At 47.6% G+C, this 21,403-nt stretch overlaps 1 protein-coding gene across 6 annotated transcripts in view; it reads right to left on the bottom strand.

The window, feature by feature from the left end:
- Positions 1-21,403, bottom strand: part of SEPTIN6 (septin 6) — a 59,123-nt gene that overhangs the window by 17,077 nt on the left and 20,643 nt on the right. For all 6 annotated transcript variants that reach the window (XM_072626880.1, XM_072626883.1, XM_072626884.1 and 3 more), the window contains exons 3-7: positions 13,057-13,252; positions 10,994-11,180; positions 9,908-10,069; positions 2,868-2,964; positions 1,482-1,650 (exon numbers count right to left, since the gene is read on the bottom strand). In XM_072626880.1, the coding sequence (XP_072482981.1) occupies positions 1,482-1,650; positions 2,868-2,964; positions 9,908-10,069; positions 10,994-11,180; positions 13,057-13,252 (811 nt within the window). The remainder of the gene's footprint in view (positions 1-1,481; positions 1,651-2,867; positions 2,965-9,907; positions 10,070-10,993; positions 11,181-13,056; positions 13,253-21,403) is intronic.

Here is a 21,403-nt window from a genome sequence, read left to right on the forward strand (position 1 = left end):
AGTCCATTTCTCCATACGGCTTCTGTTTGGCAGAAGGGAAAAAAGGCCCCCCGATAATAATACCTGGTTTTTATTGGCTCCTCAAGAGGCTCTGTCCCATCCCCCAGTTCTGTAGATAACTGAAATACTGGGTCACAATGCTGCAACTAGACTACCTACTTGAGCATGGGGAGCTCCAAGATCCCAGTTCTCTTCTGACCCTTACCTGCCCACCCTCTTAGAGAACTAAACCAACCTTTTCTTCAAGCTAGGTTTTGCATATTCTTTCGTCCCACAAAGTATCTCCTGGACCTGCTCAGTGATGCTCCAAAGACTTTTTATCCCACAATGAGAAATGAAAGGTGGTTATCAGACTGTTTTCAACTTTGGGCAAAGGTGGCTGGATACCAATGAACAAGAGCACTATTTCTGTCTCCAGATTCTAAGAACTCAGGAGTCAAAACCACCTATGACACTTACTTTGTGACATTGACCCAGTCACTTCACTTGAGCTCATGAGCTTGACCTAGAGCTTTGATCTGTGTGACTATGGATAAGAACTTTCAGCCCTCTGGGCCTCATTTGCTCCCCTATGTAATGGGGGTGGGGTGAGTGGGCTAGGTGGTCTCCGAGGTCCCTTCCAGTCAAGGCAGTACTTGGGCTGCCTCAAACTGCCTCTCAGAGTTGAAAGGTAAATTATCATTGAGTATTTATGCCTCAGAAATTGCCAAATGATACAGATCAGGGATGGACTGATTTTTTGTTGTCTAGACCAGAGTTATCAAACAGACAGCCCTCTGGGCCACAATATTCCCCGGTGCAGCCGGAACCAGATTCAAATATGATTGGGAAATAATTAATAAAATAAATGAAAATACAACAAACAGAAATAACATTACATGTCAAAATTAAGTCAATATGAACAAGGCAGGAATCCCTGTGTATGGATTAATGGTTTCCATTTCTATTTGAATTTGACACCACTGCTCTAGACTTAATAAAGTGATGGAAAAAATGTTAATGTGAAGATTAAACTTACAAGTATGTTCTGCTCATATTTTTCCCCCAGATAATCAACTGTTAAACATTTACCAGCAAACCCTTGCTACCAGCTCTAGACCTAGGATCCTAGGTGTGACTTTGGACGATTCACTCCATCTCTCTGGGCCTCAGTTTCCTTCTCTGTAAAATGAGGGGTCTAGGACACAAAAGAGGTTAAGAACCTCTGCTTATAAAAGTCAACCTTCTAAAAAGCTCTTGACTAAAGTTAATCTGATGCCCTCTGGTGGTAGTCAAGGAGCAAACGTTGGTAGGTTTTCTGAATGTTGATTTTCTCATTGGCCTTAGCTCTTTTCCCCTAACAGCAAGCTTCATGACAGGCCCCGAAGTCTTCCTCAACCCCAGCTACCCAGATGTAAACTCTAGCTAGTGCATTTTGCCACAGGATCATGCCTGGAGACCAAGGTCTCCCCCTGGAGTTGGCTACTCAGGCCAGGCCATACCTAAAAGGTTTATTGTCTGGGTCAGTATCTTGGAAGCCCATCTCTTCCAGTTTGCAGCGACGGTACAGCTCGTAGTGCCGGCTATGAGTCTGCTCCCGGAGGTCCTCCATGTTGACTCGGATCAACATCTCCCGGAGCTTCACAAAATCGCAGTGGGCCTCATTTTCGACTGCACAGTTAGCATGGCCCAGTTTGGAAAAAGGAGGAATCCAGCGACGGAAATCAAAAGAATTTGGGTTAGTGAATCTCATCACAATGTTTAATAACAAGCCCCATTTGTATTTTTCATTGTGTTCGATAAATCTAAAAGCAGAGAACATCTGAATGAGAAGAGAGCCCAGAGGTCATGTCCTCTAACCCTAGGGTCCTTTCAGGGAAGAGGAAACCCAAGAAGTCAAGATGATGCCAAGGCTGGTGCCCAGGGCATCTCACTTCTAACTCAGTGTTCTTCATAGCACATCCTGCAAATCTGACTTCACAACTGCAACTTTTTAATATGAAAAATTAAATCGAAAATTCCAAGCCACCAAATCTTTAATATTGTACTGTCTAATAAGTAACACAGCAGAATCTCTACTAAGCAAAACCCAACTAACCTTAATCATCACTTTATTAGGGGCCTTTTGCCAAACCCCACTTTTAGGACCAAGAGGCCAATTGTAAGAAAACAAGATGAGACCAGAGGCTGAGGCAAAAAAAGTAACTTCCAGGAAATGGTCTAGAAATGAGAGGTTCTTAACTTTTGGGGTGTTAAGGACCGCTTTGGTCTGAGTCTGGTGAAACCCATGGACCCCTTCCCAGAATCACGTTTTCCTATGATTGATGGAAATGCCAAATTTGCAGTTAGAGATTAGTGAAAATGAAGATGTGACTTTTTTCCTTATCCAAATTCATGGACCACTTGAAATCCATCTACAAAGCCCTGGTTAAGAACCCCTGGTCCCCAATAGACCTGGCCTCCTGAACCTTCCCTGTTTCCATCTCCAGACATGGACAGGGATCAGACTCCTCAGTCAAGAGATATTCAGTCATGCTCACTAGACTGCTTACTGAGGTGGAGAAGTAAGCAAATTCAGGCATTTTAGGTAGATTTCTTAAAAACCAAAAGGGGAAAAATTCTGACTTAACAAGAAAATTCAAGCTACTAGCTGCGGCCTGGCTCTCTGGGGTACCAGCTGGAAGAGGAGCAGGCAGTCAGGATGGATGGGAGTGCTGTGATTTGGTGAAAAGGGATGGAGAAGGAAAGCCAATGTAGATGGCTCCTTCAATCTAACACCTGCCCTACAGACTCCCTCACACTATGTCCCACAGGTATAGCCCTGTAGACTCCCTCAGTCACCCTGCATGGTGCCCCATGGGTACGGCCCTGTAGACTCCCTCACTCACCCTGCACGGTGCCCCATGGGTACTGGCGGGCTTTCACCATCTTGTTGCCAATCTTCAGTTCTTCTGTGCTGCCAACAACCGCGAATGGCAGGTGGCCCTGGAATGGAATGCACGGGCTCAGGAACACAGGGAAGGCTCACAGGCAAGGGGAAACTGCCACTGATTTCATCATCCATGTCACCAGAATGACTTGTCTGCATCATCACTGTGCTCACTTGGGCTCTGCCCTTGAAGGCTTTACAAGTAAAGACAATGCCCACATGGACAGAGAGACACGTAGAGGACAGAGAGGTCCAAAAGGCAAACAAATCCACACCCAGAGACAGAGGGGACCACTCAGCTTGACTCCAACAAGCTTTAGGAAATGCCTCCAAGGTACTGGGTTAACAGTCGAAATAAAAAGACAGTGCCAGCCCTCAAGAATCTTCCACTTTGTAAGCCAGGAAATACTTATTTCCAGGGAAGTGCCCTCCTTCCCTTCATTGCAGAGTGATGGCTGAGGAACACTGGGTAGACTGGCAGTCCCAGCTGATGTGCTCGTTGGTTTGGCTAATGTGGTTTTCCCCTTTTTCTCTTGTAATCCTTGTTATGAAGGAGGGCCCAAATGGGAGGGGGGATGAGAAGGGATGTATTGAGAAGTGCAGGTGAGGTTATGGCCAAAGGCAGCAATAAAGATTTTTTAAAAGAACATGTCAAAAAAGAATAGAAGGGTCACTGTCCATCCTTGTGGGATGTAGCTTCTTGGCACACCTTCTAACCTCACCTTTCTTCTGGCCTGCAATAAGCTAAGCAAGGACTCCAGAGCCCTGGGCTATGTTCATCTATGTGATACCAGGCATCGAGCTTGGCAGCAGCCTTCCCTGCCAGCCTGGGAAAAGTGTAGGAATTCAACGGCAGATAAAGTCTGGAGCCCCCATCCCCCGAGGAATGCTCTTATCCCACTGGAGATGCTTCTCTCCCAGGACCTGGTACCCCTCACCCCACGGCCCCTCTGCCTCTACCCTAGTCCAGGGCAGTGCCACCACCAGCAAAGAGCACAGCACACGAGACCTGGAGTTGCGTTAGCAGGCTAGGAAGGGGGAAGGAACAGCCATTTCCCCTGAGCTGTTTTATCTCTAGAAGCACTGGTATGGGGATATTTAAGCCAGGCCCTCCACAGGGGTTCCAAAGGTCTGCAGGTCCCACCACAACAGGTAGGACTGGATAAGGCAAAGAGGCTGACGGGCTACACCACGGCCTGTCTGGGTCATTCCTGGACACAGTCACCACCCCTGCCTCGTTGGCAAGAGGAGCACAGAGGACCAAAAGCCACAGCTAGGAGCTATTCCCTTGTGCTCCAAAATCACGGGAAGACAATGAAGGCAGGCAGACTGCAAGCTCCCTGGAGTGGCTTCGGGATTGCCAACATCAGGGTCACTCCAACCTCCTCTCCTGAGTGTGGCTCCCTCCCCACCAAGGCTGCTTTGGAAATGTCACAAGACTTCCCAGGGCACACTCCCTTTAAATTGGCTTCACAGTCTGTTCTAATAATACTTCCTATGCTGTTTGCTTACTTCAAAATGTTTTCACATCTCAGACCTTATTCCATCTTAACACATGCCAGTGAGTCAGACTGGGCCCGTATCCTTTACTAATCCCCATTTGATAGTTGGGAAAACTGAGGCACAAGGGAGTTAAGTGACTGTCTAAATCACCATTCCAGGTAGTGTCAAAGCAAGGAGGAAAAACCAGCCTGCCAACTCCCAGCCTAGTGGCTTTTCATTGCTTGGTTTTCCTCTGCTGTCCCATGATGCACCAGCAGTCAATCATAGCGCTGCTTTCTTTTTCCATGACAGAGGGGCCCTAGAACAAGTCTCAGGATTTGGGGACATGAGGCACCTGGATTCTGCTCTCAGAGGCTGTATGGACTGACTGTTGCCTGCTCCAATGAGCATCATACCCTTGCCTAGGGGTTTGAACACTGGCACTGGGGAGCACTTGGCAGAGGTGCCCCATGTCCCCAGGGCAGCAGGGAGGATGTAGCAGCCCCAGCTGCTCTCCTGACTGAAGGGAGAGCAGCATCTGATCTGCCTCCCAGATAAATGGCATCCAATGAAAGTCAGCTAACTGTGCAGGGTAGGAAATGTAGAGGAGACTTGAGTATGACCCTGTTTTCCTCTGTTTTTGTGAACTGCTTATCCAAAAACAAACCCCAGCACCTAGCAGGGCAGAGTGGAACAGGGACACACACACACACACACACACACACACACACACATACACACACACACATACCATACAACACCCCCCAAACATACACACACCACCCCACTTGGGAGACAGAAATCTCTGTTCCATTCTTCAACGAACTGGTTCACATGTCTGTAGGCTCAGGCCTCGAGACATTACCAAATTGGGGGGAAGTTTATAATCAAACAAGGAACAGAGGAGATCACCTCCCAAAAAGATGATTTGGATTACACAACATGAAATAGCTTTTATACAAACAAAATCAGTAGGACTAAAGTGAGAAAAGAAATCTGACTGGGGAAAATGTTTTCATATAAAATCTCTCCCAAAGGTCTGACAGCCACCAGTCCTGGAGTCAGGAGGACCCAAGTTCAAATCTGGCCTCAGATACTTATTAGCTATGTGACCCGGGGCAGCTAGGTGGTGCAGTGGATAGAGCACCAGTGCAGGAGTCAGGAGGACTTGAGTTCAAATCTCACCTCAGACACTTGACACTCATGAGCTGTGTGACCTTGGGCAAGTCACTTAACCCCAATTGCCTCATCCTGGGTCATCTCCAGTCATCCTGAGGAATATCTGGTCACTGGATTCAGATGACTCTGGAGGAGAAGTGAGGCTGGTGACCTGCACAGCCCTCTCTCACTCAAAACAAAGTCAAGTGCAAGTCATGTCATCATTTCTCTGATGGCATGGTCTTCTTTGGCAGTGAGGGATGAATACACACACAGCTATGTGGCCCAGGGTAATTCATTTAACCCCGACTGCCTCCAAAAAAATTAAAATAAAGTCTGCTAGACAAGATATACAGGGAATTAACAAACATTTGTAACATCAAGAGAGGCAACGTTGCATAGTGGGCCAGCCTCAGAGCCAGGAACATCTGGGTTCGAGTCTTATTTCTGATACATACTGTGTGACCCTGGGCAAATCACTTAGCCCCTCAGTGGTCCCAGGATGCTCTCTAAGACTGTGTTTACAGAAAACGAAGGTAACTTGCCCTGGTGGAAGGAGTTTCCTCATCTGAGAAGTTCTTATACCATAGCAATCTCAGCTCTAGTTCCTATCTATCCCTATAGAAGACCAAGAGCCACTTCCCAAAAGCTAAATAATCAAAGGTTATGAACAGCAGCAATAAAACATTTTTTATAATCCAGAGACTAACTGAAAGGCAAAACAACTCAAAAAGGAGTCAACAAGTCACAAGGCCTGCCTTCACGCAGCACTGTACCAATGTCTTCTTGAGATGGTGGATCATCTCTCATCTCACAGATCTCTACCAAAAGAAACTGTCAAACTCCTCTATTTGCAGCTGAAAACCTTTCCCAGTCTGCTTGCAATCTACCTTTCCAGAATAATTTCCCATGATGCCCCCTCATGCACTTTGAGGCCCAGCCAAGTTGTTCTACTTGCTGTTCTTTGTCCACAATATTTTATCTCCTACCTTTGCCTAGGCTATGCCCCTATACCTGGACTTCACGATCTCCTTATCTCCTCCTCAGAATTACTAGCTGCTCTCCAGGCTCAACTCAGGTACCTCCTTAGGAAGCCTTTCAGGGTACCTCTAAATACTGTTTTCTTAGTCCTCAAATTCTATTGTATTCATCTATTTACTCTCTCCTCTCCTCCTCTCCCAGGAGATTATAAGCTCCTTGAGGTAACCTCATCCACACTAATAAGCCCTTAATAATTTTGCCAGAACAACAGAATCAACTCTAGAGCTGGTTTTGGGGGATGAGGATAACCTCACATCTCCAGGCTTTCTGGGTTGGTGAAGGCCTCAGGTATCCCGGGGGCAAGGTTTGGCCCACTGGTAATCTACCTGGTGCCATAGGTCACTTTCTGATCCCACTAACACTATGTAAGTTTATTCTCTCCTGAACCAACCTTGCTTCTGACTCTCTCAGGGTCAGGGGTCATCTGTCTGCCCAGTTTGTTGCAATAGAGGCTTCCAGCACCCTCTTTCCCCTGTTCTGTCAGACTACTCAGACTGGACTTGGCTTCCTCTCAATTTAGCCATTAGTTCTCATAAGCTCTGTTCATTAGGAGAAGCTCCCTCCATTCCACCAGTGTTCTGCTGAGGCCATGGAGGAGCTCTCTCCTCATCATCTCTCTCATTAGTCACTGGCCATTTCCAGGAAATGCAGGTGTTATCTATGGATGACCCGTTATGCACATGACTCCTCGCTCTGCCTCACACAGGGAGCCAAGGTGAACGTTAGCTAGACAGAATACAAGTATCCTCTTCCCTGAGGGAGCAAAAGGTTGCCTGGGAAGCCTTGGGAAAAGGCCTCCAGGCTGAGCTGAGCTCTTGTGACCCAGAGGTGGGTCCAGAGGCTGCTAGGGGAACCTCTAGCATTAAAGCATGGAAGGGGGCGATGGAATCCAGTGTCCCAAAAGACAATGGGTTTCTTGCTCTTGGCCAGTGCTAGACTGACTCTACTTCCCTGAATTCAGGTTCTCCTTCTTCAATATCCCATGAAGCCCTTCTAGTCTTTCTGATCACAGCTGAGCTTTATTTTATTCCATAAGCTACTAATCAAGGGGGAGGGAGGAATGCTGCCACTAACACAATCTGCTCTCTAACCATCAGGCAATACTACCACCTGACTGGGTGCTGGACAGCACAAAATGAGCCAGAGCACCCCTGAGAGACTGTGCCAATGGCCTGGGGATGGCAATTGTTCAACTATCACTCACTTCTGAAGTGCCTACTATGTGCCAGGAGGGCCTGTCAAACTCACAGAGACTCAATCCTCTGTTCTCATTTGTTGGCTGCCTCTCACCAGCACTACCATGAAAACACAAACAAAAAGAACAGCAGACCGCTGTCTCAAAAGGGCTTTTATTACCAGGTCTTTCCTGAGCTTGGATCCATAAGCCCATGATGTCATTAGGAAAACTGATGCCTCTCAGGAGAGGGCGAGAAAGCCTTTCCCCAAACAGAACTCTTCTGGAAGCCATTAGCTCCGCGAAGGCCCAACACTGGGGATTGTGCTGGGACCTGATGAACTGGTGGGCTCTCTGCCGTGTACATTACTCATTCCTCCGGAAAGGAGGGAGGCATCTGGCAAACTCTGGGCTTCATTCATATTTCCTCTAAAGTAAAACAAAACCTTGGGCAGGAGGAAATAAGAGAAAGGCAAAAAAAAAAATGGCTCCTCAGCCAGAAGTCAGCTCTGAGCACTCTAAGTTTCATTTCATTCTGTGCCCCCTCCCATGCTCAGTCTGGACCCTCTGTAATCTGAGTGGGAGCATGGCAGGGCTCCCCAAACCAGCTGCCTGACCCACCGATTGCAACTTCCTTGTGCCTTGGGTTGTACTTGCTTCCCCTGTAAGGCCACTGCTCTGCTGGGGTTAAACAGAGTAGGTGACAAAGGGGGTGGACTCCAGATTCTACACTCCCCCTCCAGATTCTGCCTTTCTCTATCTCTAACTCTTGTGTTTGTCTTGAGAAGTTGACCTAATAACTGACTTATCCCAGGGGGCTGAAATGGGGGCATTCTAGTAGCTACCTTAAGGCTGTACCAGGTATGAATCACCCCCAGTGTCCCGGAGCCCCCTTACCATGATGCCCTTCTGGGATCTCCAGAGGCAGGCCTGGTCTGACTATCCTCAAACTCAGGGTGACCATATGTGAGATCCCTGGCTACCCCCCAGTCCAGGCTTCCTTCTCTCATTTGCTCCCCTTTAAAAGGTCCCATTCCATGTCACTATTAAGGTCCCCCCTGCTACTTGGACTTGGGGTAGAGAGCCCTCAGTGACCAAACCATTTTGTCCAACCCATAATCCCCCCAAGTGGACACTCAACCTTTGCAGAAAACCTCCAGGGAGAAGGGAACTCACTATCTCCCAAGGCAACCTCTTTCCTTTCAGATTCCCCCACCTCAGGCTTAAACTGCTTCTCTGCCAGCTCCATGCAGAGTTCTTGGTTAGTTCTGACTTCTAGGGCCAAGCTGAACAAGTGCCAGCCTTTAGGATGCTAGAAGAGCACAATTACCGAGACTTTGTTGTGACTTGGACCACGTAGCCCTATCCCACAACTGTTTTTACAACTGATTAAAATATCCCCAGCTCTGACTCTGCAGTAAGCTAACAGATACAACCTACAGTGGGAAGGGATCACGGAAACCACTTACTCCAACCCCTTCATTTGTACACAGGAGGAAACCGAGGCCCAGGGAGGCAAAGTGTGTGGGGTCACACACCTAGTAAGTATCTGAGGCAGGATTTGAATCTAGATCTTTCTGTCTCCAAGCCTACCCCTATCTCCACGGCGCTACTTTTGTTCAGTCATTTCTGTTGTGTCCAACCCTTCGTGATTCCATTTGAGGTTTTCTTGACAAAGGTACTAGAGGGATTTGCCAGTTCCTTCTCCAGATCATTTTAAAGATGAGGAAACAGAGGCAAATGGGAGTAAGTGACTTACCCAGGGTCACACAGCTAGTAAATGTCTGAAGATGGATTTGAACTCAGGAAGATTAGTCTTCGTGACTCCAGGCCCAGCACTCTGTCCACTGTGGTGCCACTTAGAGGCCCCTCTAGGCCTGGCACTCTATTCACTATAGCACCACCTAACTGCCTCTCCAATGGTCAAGCTCATGCCAGGTTCTGGTCATATGGAAGCTCCTATGATCAGCAGAACATTGTCAGCCTAACCTTCTGGCTTGCCTTTGTGTTAGCCACACTCCCTTACCTCAGATTACCAAGAACTGCCTGGCTGCTCCCATGCATGACATTATGGCCCAACTGCAGTTTTCCCTTTGGGAGCTGGCCCCAAATCCCTCAAGCTGAACCTCGGGGCTCTGACTCACATTCATGGTCCCGTTGAGCTCAGCCACCGACTCATCATCAGTAGGGAACTGATAGATCTGTACTCCATTGCTCACCAGCTCACTGGTGATTTTGATTTTGAACTTGGTTAGTTCACTCTTGGCAATAGCATCTGATTTGGCAATGATAGGGATGATGTTGACCTGTGGGAAAGAGAGTGATGAGAAGCCAGTCCATGGTCAGTGATCTGGAGCTCCAGGATGCCCTAAATTCTAAGTAACTGATGTAAGAAAATCAAGTCAGATCTATGGGTCAGGAGTCTATGAGACTCCTAGTTGGGATAATGGAAAGCAGCTAGCATCTTCTGAAGAGGAGACAAGGACTAGAGGGTTTGGAAGACTGCAAGGTGCCAAGGGTCATGAAGGGAAGACAGGCCTCCTGCCTCCCTCTCTCACTTCCAGGACAATGGGGGCTAGGCTCAGGTGAGAGTCAGCACCTACTGATTGGGGTCTTTCATCAGAGAGGACCTTCAGTAGCTAGCAAACTAGGCCCAATTGTCCAGGATGGAGAGAAAGGGCACATCTTGAGTGTGGTGATTTGTGGGTGATGGGGTAGTACCCCTGCTGCTCCCTGTCCCCCAACCCACCCCCATTTACTTCCTGGTGCTTAAGGCAAACCCTTTCCTTCCAGCGTTAGAAAGGAGGTTCAAATACATCATCCTCCTCCCACAGAGAGGGCCCTCCCTGACATACATTCATCCCCATATGGAAATGAATGAGCAGAGCCTTCCTTGACAGCAAGTGGTCAGGGGAGGAGAGAGGAGGGAGCCTGGGGCCACTGACAGATGCTGAGGAGGGCACAATGCCTTGCTTCCAGAGCCCAGCCTGTCATCATCTCATGAACGGGTGCCCCTGTCCCCTGAGGGACCCAGCCTCACAAATGGGGAACCAAGTCAAAGGTCAAGTCCCCCTGGCAGGGAGCTGATGCGGGGCACTATCTTGCTAGATGAGGGGTGGCTGGCTATGGTTGTCTCCACATCACTGAGGGGGCTGTGAGGGCCGTGACACAGCTCAGAGAAGCTCCCAAGGCTCTTTGTCTAGAAGGAGTTCCACTAGGTTGCCCAGTACCTTGCTGTCCAGCTTCTTCATAGTCACCAGGTCCAGGGACTTCAGCGAGTGTCCCGTGGGGGCAATGAAATACAAGCAGACATGGATACGGGAGTCATGATAGCTGTGCAGTACCCTTCGGATCTTCAGCTCCTCCTGCAGGTATGCCTCAAACTGGGCATCAATAAACTCCACAATGGGCTTGTAGCTAGAAGGGAAGAGAAAACATGGTCTCTGGGTGGACAGCAATGACCTCAGACAGGCCCCACCTGGCCTCTTCCCAATCTTTGTGACAAGAGCTAGCATTGAAAATCCTTTGTAACCTCATTTAATCCTTACAACACTCATATGAGGCAGATGCTATCAATATATCCATTTTATAGATAGGGAAAACTAAGGTCAGGAGAACTTAATTTGTCCAGGTCGCAGAGCAGTGTTTGAAGTAACACTTGAACTCAGTTTCTCCAGACTCGATTATACCACCGATATCAGATTTCCACATTCCTAAAGCCACCTATATCACCTTAGCTTCCATTCCTCCCAGACCAATGACATTCTAGTCAAGTTATTCCAGTCTTCTCATTGATGGTACGGGACCATTTCTATTTCTGGGCTTTTGCTCATAGGCTCCAAGATCTAGAGCTGGAAGGGACCTCACAGGCCATCTTGTCTGAACACCCCTCCCCCATTTTACAGGTGAGGAAACTGAGACTGAGAGGGGTACAGTGATTTCCCTGAGGTCACATAGATAGTAAACACCAAAGTTGGATTCAAACCCAAGTCTTCCTGGGTCCAAGTCCAGCACTAGAAAGAAGGGGAAGTGAATAAGCATTTATATAGTACCTACTATGTGCCAGGTCCTGTGCTAAGCATTTTACAAATATCTCATTTGATCCTCACAATAATTCTTTGAGGGAGGTGCTGTTATTTTAGGGTTGAGGAAACCAAGGCAGACAGGTGAAGTGACTTTCCCAGGGTCATACAGCTAGTGAGTGTCTGAGGCTGGATTTGAACTTAGGTCTTCCTGACTCCAGGATACCACTGAATCACCTAGCTGCCACCATACCAAACCTTAAAAAGGGGGAAAAGGATAGAGCTTAGCCCATTATTCCTCCAAACTGATAAGAGTCAAACCAGCCCTGGCCTGGTAGTCAAGTGACCTGGGATCCAGATGACCCCTAGGTGAATCACTTGACTCTCAGGGGCCTGGCCTCTCAGTAAAAGGAGGAGGTTAGACTAAATACCAACCCATCCTGACTTAGGAAAGCACAAATTTACATTATCTATGTTATGTTGTATTTTTGTTAATTTGGTTAAACATCTCCCAATTACATTGTAATCTGGTTTGGGCTGCCTTTAGGAGTTTTGATACCTGTGCCCTAAATGACTTTCAAGCTTCCCAAACCTATGACATAATGATTCCAGGAGAGAAGAAATGGTTTCTGGGGAAAGAACGGCTGTACTCTGTAGAAGAAGACTTGGGGAAAGGGGAAGGTGGTATCTGATCTGCAGAAGCACATTTAAAAATGCTGCCTTTTCTTTCCTCTGATTCCCCCTTGGGAGGAACACAAAAGGAAAGAAACAGGAAGAGAAGTGAAAGTGTTTCCTGTTCAGATTCCCCATTATTCATATGTGTGTGGGGGAGGGGGAAGGAGATGGAGCACATAATCCCAAAGCCCCACTAAAACAAAAATCTCTTCTATGTAGCTTTGGAATGCACTCCCCTCCTCCCTAATTGTAGGGGGGATTCAGGATATTAAAATGTACATGACCTGGGGGCAGGAGATATAGCTGGGGAAAGGAGCAGGCCTGGCTTTGCATAGTGTAGGGGAAGAATTCCCACTGGGATAACTGAGGTCTGGCTGAAAGATAGGAGAGGATAATGAGGAGGCCAGGAGTGGGGCCTGGCTGGATGGCCCAGTATCTGAATGGAGGGCAAAGGAATGGGCCATGGTGACTGGGGAAACTCAGGTGGCCCATTGGCTCCCTCCCCCAAAGCAGCCCCCATCCTGCCTTCAGGGCAGAAACTTTCTAAAGCCCAGTCTGGCTAGGCCAGGCCTAGCACAGCCCCTCCTCTTCCTTACCTGTCCTCCTTGTTGATCTGGTCTCCAAAGCCCACAGTGCTCACCACAGTGAGCTTCAGCCCCACATTACTCTCCTGGAGGTCATAGGTATTGGAACGGAGCTGAACGCCGGGCAGGTAGTGGGTGGTTGTCTCGCCTTCCAGCTTGGTGTTGAACAGTGTGTCCATTAGGGTGGACTTGCCCACACCCGTCTCCCCTGAAAAATCAAAAGGCCGAGGGGCCTTACATTACTGCCTTAGACCCTTCATGACCTCTTTACCTCCAGCTCTGAAGAGCACAGCGTTTGGTGGTCTCCCAACAGCCCCCATCCTACACACACAGACACACACACACACAGACACAGACACACACTACCACCTCCTGGCTTCCCTGAGGTCCCAGCTAAAATCCCACCTTCTACAGGAAGCCTTCCTGGATTTCCCTTGGGGCAAGGGCCTTCCTTCTATTGACTGGCCAATTTATCCCATATGGGGCTTGTTGGTGAGCATGTCTTTGCTTGTCTTCCACCTTAGACTGGGAGTTCTCTCAGGACAAAGCTTGCCTTTGGCCTTTTCTTGTATTCCCAGCACTGCTAAGCATAAGCAGGTGCTTAACATCACTTACTGACTAAAGCAGTGCAGCTCCAACAGAAATGAGGGCCCCCAAACCAGACATTAGCATCCCTGACAGAAGCATTTTTACTTTTTTTGTTGTCTTTGTGACCGCATTTGGGGTTTTCTTGGCAAAGATGCTGGGGTGATTTGCCATTTCTTTCTCTAGCTTATTTGAGAGATGAGGAAACTGAGGCAAACAGGGTGAAGTGACTTATCCAGGGTCATACAGCTAGTAAATGTGTGAGGCTGGTTTTGAACTCAGGTATTCCTGACTCTCAGCCTGGTGCTCTATCCACTGCACCACCCAGCTGCCCAGTGGCAGTATACTGACAGCTTTAGAGTGTATTGTTTTCCATTTTTTATCGTATTTTTCTTTGTTTTGTTAAATATTTCCCAATTACGATTTAATCTGGTTTGGGTACACTGGGAGTGTTGGGTGTCTCCCAAACCCATAGTGTTTGACACCTGGACTAAAGTGATCTTCCTAAAACACAGAACTGACTGTGTCTCTGTCCCTCCTCCACTTGAAAACCTTCACTAGCTTCCTACTGACTTGAAGGTAAACTCCAAACTCCTCAGATTGGAATTTAAAGTCTCCTAATCTGGTTCCCACCTATTTTTCCAGTCTTATTTTCTAGAATTTCCCTTCACAAGCTAACCCCTACAGTCACAGTGGCCTGCTAGCTATTCTAGTCTTAATGCATCATGATCCTACATGATAAACTCTTCCCTTGAGTTTCTTCTTGACTTAGAAAAGCACAAATTAACATTATCTATGTTATGTTGTATTTTTGTTAATTTTGTCCAGAATTTTTCTCTCAATCTTCCTCCCACCCCTTTCCCCCCCCTCCCCTCCCTGTCTTATCTCCCTCCTTCTCTCTCTTCTTTCTGTGTCTCTTCTCTTATGTCTCTCTCTCCCTCTCTCTTCTCGTTCCTTTTCCCTTTTCTCTCCCTCTCTTCTTTTCTCTCTCCTCTTCTCTCTCCCTTTCTTCCTCTCTCTTTCCCTCTCTCTCCTCATCTCTTTTTCTCTCCCCCCTCTCCCTTAGTGGTAGACATGTTATATACCCAAGTACAATATAAACTCCTTAAGGACAGATATTTCTTTATTCTTTCTCTTTGTATCTCCAGTATCCAGACACATTAATAAATGCCTTATTGAACTGAATCAGAAGGTGTCTTCAAGATTCTTAAGCCACCCAACCTCCTCACTTTACAGAAGAGGGAACTGAGGCCCCAGAGATGTGAAGTATTGATCTAATATTGTTTGCATTTTAAGTGATGCCCAAGGCAGTTGGGTGGCTCAGTGCATAGAGCACAGGGCCTGGAGCCAGGAAGATCTGACTTCAAATGTGACCTGAGACACTTGCTACATGACCTTGGGCAAGTCACTTAACCTCTGTCTGCCTCAGTCTTCACAGTTGTAAAATGGGCATAATAATAGTACTTGCCTGGCAGTATTGTTATGAGACTCAAATGAGATAATATTGGGAAAGCCAGTGCCTGGAACATAGCAGGTGCTTAATAAATGTATATTCCCGTCTCTTATTCCCCAAGGTCCTTTCCACTCCTAATCCAGCATTCTTTGTGCTCCACCCCAGTGCCCACTCCTCCTGATCAAGTCAGGGGATGCCCATGCCAGCCAGCTGACTGCAGGCCCTCTGGACTCCTCTCTTGCTTTCTGACCTTCACCTTGGGGAATTTCATTAAGATTGCTTTTCGGTATGGGGAAAGGGACACAATTAGCCATTGTGAATATCCCAATGAGACTATTAACAAATTGTACAGCAGAAATGAAAACGCATTTCAATTTTGTAAGTAATTTTCTGTTAATCAGCAAGCATTTATCAAGTGCTTACTATGTGTCAGGCAGTGTGCTAAACCCTGGAGATACAAAAAAAAGATCCAAAAAAGCCCCCAGTTCCTGCCTTCAAGGAGCTTACATTCTAACTTGAGAGGAAAAGACGGAAAGTAGGTGGGAGTGTCCTAGACAATCTTTGGAGGGCCTGAACAGAGGAAGCTGTAGCTGCTAAGCACAAGGGGCTTTTAGGAATGGAGGTCTACTGGGGGGAGGGTGAAAAAATGGGGATGACAGCTATTGGAGAGGATGATAAGCTGAGATGGGCACTTCTGCCAGCCCTCTTTGTAGGCCAGGGTACTCAAGATCCAGGCACCATCCTTAGACAAGGGATGCAGACTTGGATGAGTGCAATTGGAGTTATTTCCCAGGAACAGAGCCTCCATCCTTCCTTTGCCTGGTGCCCTCAGACCCAGTGGTAAACCCTGGAGCTAGAGTAATATGTGGCTGTGCAAGAGGCTAGGACCAATATTTTCTCTCCCCTTTAAATACAAAGTTAGGGGCAGGTAGGTGGTGCTGCACTGCAGAGTGCCCAGTCAGGAAGACTCATTTTCCTGAGTTCAAATCCAGCCTCAGACACTTCCTAGCTGTGTGACCCTAGACAAGCTGTTTTGCCCAGTTTGCCTCAGTTTCCTCATCTATAAAATGGGCTGGAGAAGGAAATGGAAAACCATTCTGGTATCTTTGCTAAGAAAATCCCAAATGGTGTCACAAAGAGTCAGACATGACTGAAATGACTAGACAACAACAAAAGAGGTTATCAGCCAGCCTTGGGTATGGGCGAGTCTGTGTGTGTACGTGCGTGTGCACACATGCAAACATGAGAGAGGAGGAGATGAGAAGAGAAAAGAAGAGAAGGGAAGGGAAGGAGAGAGAGAGTTAAAGAAAGACAGAGTCCTTGAACTGGGTTGTACTCCCTATTCCCCCATTTCATGATGGAGCTAGGCAGCCAGGAGCAGGGGGCTGGCCTTCCCATCCTCTCTAAAGCTGGAGTTGGAGATCCAAAGCCCCATGTCCTTCCTCCTCCACCCCCACCTGGCCTCCTCCTGCCCCCCTGGGCCAGGTTGCTAATGTGCTTAGCAGACAGGGTGCGTAGGAATGATGCCAGGCAGATCTTGTTTCCGTCCTGGGTCTGCAAAACCCATTAGCAGAAAAAACCCACCAACACTAGCCGCTTATTCCCCACTCCAGAGCAAGGGGAAGTATTTGGCCCCTGGAAAAAGTTTGTTAAGGGCCACCTGCCTAGTGTATGTGAGAGGTGGCAGACTTGGCTGGTTGGTTGGAATGAGTCACCCCCAAAACTGGGAGAAAAGGAAGTCAGCCCAGACAGTTAGTGGAGACCAGGGCCCCTAAGTAAGGGATCACATTTCCAGTACCAAAACCATGGCCTCACCTAAGATTCTTTTCCTGACTCACTAGTACCTATGGGTTTTAGGACCTAAAGGAGTTTGGGCCAGCCTCCCCACCACCCTATATGAAGTACACTGCTCATTCCACCCACGCCAGAAATCCAACAGTCACGGCCATAGAGGGATGTTGTACCAGCTCAGATTTTCCTAAGCAAGAACCATGCTTCTGGAGGACTTGCTATCACCCATGGCTCTTGATCTTGTATCCCTTCTGTGGCTTTCTGAAGACCCACAGAATCTCTGAGCAGGAAGGGGTCTTAGAAGTTCAGACCTGACTAAGAATTACCCCCTCTCTTCCCCCCGCCACGTCCTTGACAAAAAATGATTTTTGCCTTTCCTTGGGCCGACACCTCTCCCAGTCACTCCTTTTGCCTTTAGTAGCTTTTTCCAACATCAAGCCCAAATCTGGCTGTTGGTATTTGATGTCTGTTGCTCCACAAGTCTGCCCTTTAGAGTCAAGTAGAATAAGTAAGAGGCAACATAACCTAGAGGACAGAATGGTGAATGTGGAGCCAAGAAGGCCTAGGTTCAAATCTTGCTTTTGATAGACTGTGTGACTCTAGGGAAATAATTTCACCTCTCTAAAACTGAGTTTCCTCTTCTGTCAAATAAAGAGACTGGACTAGTGACTTGCCCAGGGTCACATAGCTAGTGAGTGTCTGAGGCCAGATTGGAAATCCAGAAGATGAGTCTTTTTGACTCCAGTCCTGTGGACTCTATCCACTGCAGCACCACCTAGCTGCCCCTAACTTTGTATTTGAAGTAGAGAGAAAATACTGTAACAGCCCCAGCTCTAAATCTATTACCCTTTGCTAAATCTAAACTCTTCCCCATGATAAAGCTCTCCATGAGACATTTGAAAGGAGCTATCACGTTCCCTCCCAAGGCTCCTCTTCTCTGGGCTAAACACCTCCAATTTTTTCCATCACTTCTCATATATTTGACATTGGAGCCGTCCCAACATATGGATGCTATAAATCTGAGTCCTGCTCAAAGTAGGGGAGACAAACAGTGCAGCTCCTCAGTCTCTGTGAGGTTTCAGCTTGGCTCTCCACAGTCTGGACGGTATGTACCTTCTCTACACTTCACACGTGCATCTTGCATTATGGGCAAAGACCCAGCCACTGCAAATTTTTCATTGGATGGAGAGTCCATCCAAGGGGGCAGATTATATTTCTATCCATCAGACAGGAAGTTACCCAGAATGACAGGGCCCCAAGAGTCAGGAAAGGACCTCCTCAGAGTGAGACATTCTGAAGAGTTGCAACCAAGTTGCCCCCACTAGATTCATGTGCTCCCCGCCATCTTCCTCTCTCTTCTCTTTTTTTCCCTTTCTCTATTCCCCCTCCCTCCATCTTGCCAGATGGAGAAGTTTCTCCACTTGTGGCCAGTATGAGAGTCAGACATCCATGGAATCCCAGAAGCTCTGAGGTAGATGGGCTCCCTGTCCTCCTATGGCCATGTGATCTAGGGCATCCTGGAACAAGAATGCCTTCAATGACATGTTGGACAAGTGGGCATTCAGCCTCTCCAGGAAGGGAGAACTCACTACCTTCCTACTTCTGTTATTTAGGACCCCCAGTGGGACAAGTAATTTCATTTCTCTCTGAGCCTCAGTTTCCTCATCCGGGAGGTTAGAGGGTTGTATGTGATCCCTGTGGCCTCTGGGGCCAAGCAGAACCAATCAGAAGACAGTCAGAGACAGCAATGACATTTTCACTATCAATGTCCCCAGTAAGGCCAAGTTCAACACCCCCAGCCCCTTTCACAGTTCCTCATGGGTCATTATGTCAAAGCCATTCACCATTCTGTTCACCTTCCTTTGGGCATTCCTCAGCTTATCAATGCCCTTCCTAAAATGTGCTGTCCAGAAAATAATACTCCAGATGTAGTTTGATTAGGACAGAAAAAGGCAAGACAACCAGACACTATGCCTCCCTGTTGTAGCCTAAGCTCAAAACAGACTTACTTTTTTTGACTGCCATATCACAGTTGACACATATCAAGTTTGTAGTCCACTAGGACCCCCAGATCTTTCTCAGACAAACTGCTGCCTTCACCATCTTATATTTGTGAAGTGACTAGGACTCAAGTGTGAGATTCCATCTTGGGGGGGCTAGACTTGTAATTTCACTGGTGTAGGGAATTTCCTCTGCTAATGCAGACAGGCACTTGCTCTGTGACTTCTCTTCTTAGAAAGTTGTTTGGGAGCAATGAAAGGGTTAAGTGGCAAAGTGCCCAGGGTCACATGGCCAGAAGGCTTCCTGACTTTCAGTTGGGTACCTCTACCCATGATCCCATACTGCCTCTAAGACTTTACACAAATACCTGGTAAATGGGAATTTTTATGACACTCAGCTCAACATTTCAGCCTGTCCAGATCCGAGATCCTGAATCTGTCAGCTTGTGGTATTAACCAGCCTTCCCCACAGTGAGCGGCCCTCATTAACCCCTACAGCTCTTTGTCACCTAGGGCAAGTCACTCACTCCTCTGGGTCTCATTTCCTCCCTACTCCCTCCATCATTTTACAAGTGGGTTGGACTGAAGGTTCTTTCTTCCCCAGCCAGCTCCAAATCCCACGGTCCTTTACTTTGGAACTGTAAGGACACTGCTGGCAAAGAAGCCCTTTGCCCCTGCTTCCGATTAGTCCCCTTCCATCTGACTGGGGCTGAACCAACATTCCTTTCCAGCCAAAATTCTGGTTAAATCCTTGCAAGAGGCCCTGGACTATTTCATCAGACTTTTGTCCTGTCAAGTCTGGCTTTAAAAAGAAGATCACCTGCTGGGTCTTAGAGCTCAGTTTCCCTCTAGTGCACTGGCTGGGACAGGACCGAATTTGGAAAAGAGCCTCAGTGCTTTACCCCCAGCTGGATCCACAGAACTAGAGCATAGCAAAGGTGGCAGGGGCCTCAGGGACCACTGAGCTCTTAGCCCTTTCCTTTAACACAGGAGGAAACTGAGGCTCTGAGAGAGGAAGTGGCCTTGTTTGAGATCTCTCTCTGATTACTGTTTGGCAGCACCACTGGTCTGCTGACTGGTGATGTGAACAGTGATAACTGGGGTAATGTGCTTGTATTTTCTCAATGAGAAAAAACAATGTGAAATTATGCCCATAATTTGAGAAGCAGTTACTGTACTTTGTGCACAGGCCTACACTCAGTTCCTAGGGAGATACAATAGAGAGGTGAGACAAAGTCCTGGGATGGTGGGATCTGCTATCTAGCATTGGAAGGGGCCTCAGAGGGCATCTAGCCCAACCCCCTCATTTTACAGATGAGGAAACTGAGGCACAGGAATTAAGTGACATGCTCAAAGTTAAATAGCAGCAATCCTTGATCATTTTACAGATAAAGAAACTGAGGCACAGGGGTTAACTTGCTCAGAGTTAAATAGTAGGAATCCTCCATCGAGAGCTGGAAGGGGTCTCAGAGACCAACTAATACAACCTCTGTATTTTACAGATGAGGAAACTAAAGTCTAGGAGGCTAAGATTCTGCCTTCACATAGCCAGTGACAGTCTAAGAAAGAATTCAAGCCAAGGGCTCCTGACTGTGAGGCCAGCACTGTTCCCACTACAGAAAGTTACAACCACATGTGTCTGTAGCCCCAAATATTTACCCCGTTATGGCTGGCCTAGCGCTGAACCTCCAACTTTAGCCAGGTTGTGCTCGGACCAGAGGTAGCCAATCCAGTGCTGGCTTTCCCCTCGATGCCTTTGCCAGCACAGGAGACCCTGCCAGACTTTGCAGAGTGCATGAGCCAGGGGCCATGAGGAGTCCCAGCAGGCCTTTAGTGGAGGAGTGACAAGAAGGACAAGAAGGGCAGCTCCCACTGACACAGCACTGCCAAGCTGGCACTAAGGGATGCCACATGCACAGATGACTATGATACAGAATGATTGGTAGGGATCATGTAAGTACAAGTGAAAGGGGCGTTTGGGGAGTGAGCAGGGAAGACTTCATGCAGCAGGTGGCATATAAGCAGGGGCCCAAGGGAACAGGCTGCCAGGCACAGGAATAGCAGAAGCAAAGGCATGGTGGTGGGACAACATGGAGAGAGGATGGAATGCAGTAAGCCAGTTTGGCTGGATGTCTGCCCGTGGAGGGGAGGAGTTGGAAGGAAGGAAGGAAATAAGTATTTACTGAGTGCCTACTATGTGCCAGGTACTACGTTAAATCCTTAATAAGTATGATCTTACTTGGTCTTCACAGCAACCTTGTGAGGTAGGTGCTACTATTATCTCCATTTTACAGGTAAGGAAACTGAGGTAGACAGAAACAAAGTGACTTACCCAAGACCATATAGCTAGTAAGTGTCTGAGGCCACATTTGAACAACAAAGGTGTCCCTGACTTCAAGCCCAGTGCTCTATAACCTGTGTCACCCAGATGCCTCTAAAGGATTATGAGATAATACTCAGAAGGTAGGGTGGTGCCAGATGGTGGAGGGCCTTGAATGCCAAGTAAGGATCTGGTAGGCAATGGGTTTTG

The sequence above is a fragment of the Notamacropus eugenii genome, chromosome X, assembly GCF_028372415.1.
Source record: "Notamacropus eugenii isolate mMacEug1 chromosome X, mMacEug1.pri_v2, whole genome shotgun sequence".
NCBI lineage: Eukaryota > Metazoa > Chordata > Mammalia > Diprotodontia > Macropodidae > Notamacropus > Notamacropus eugenii.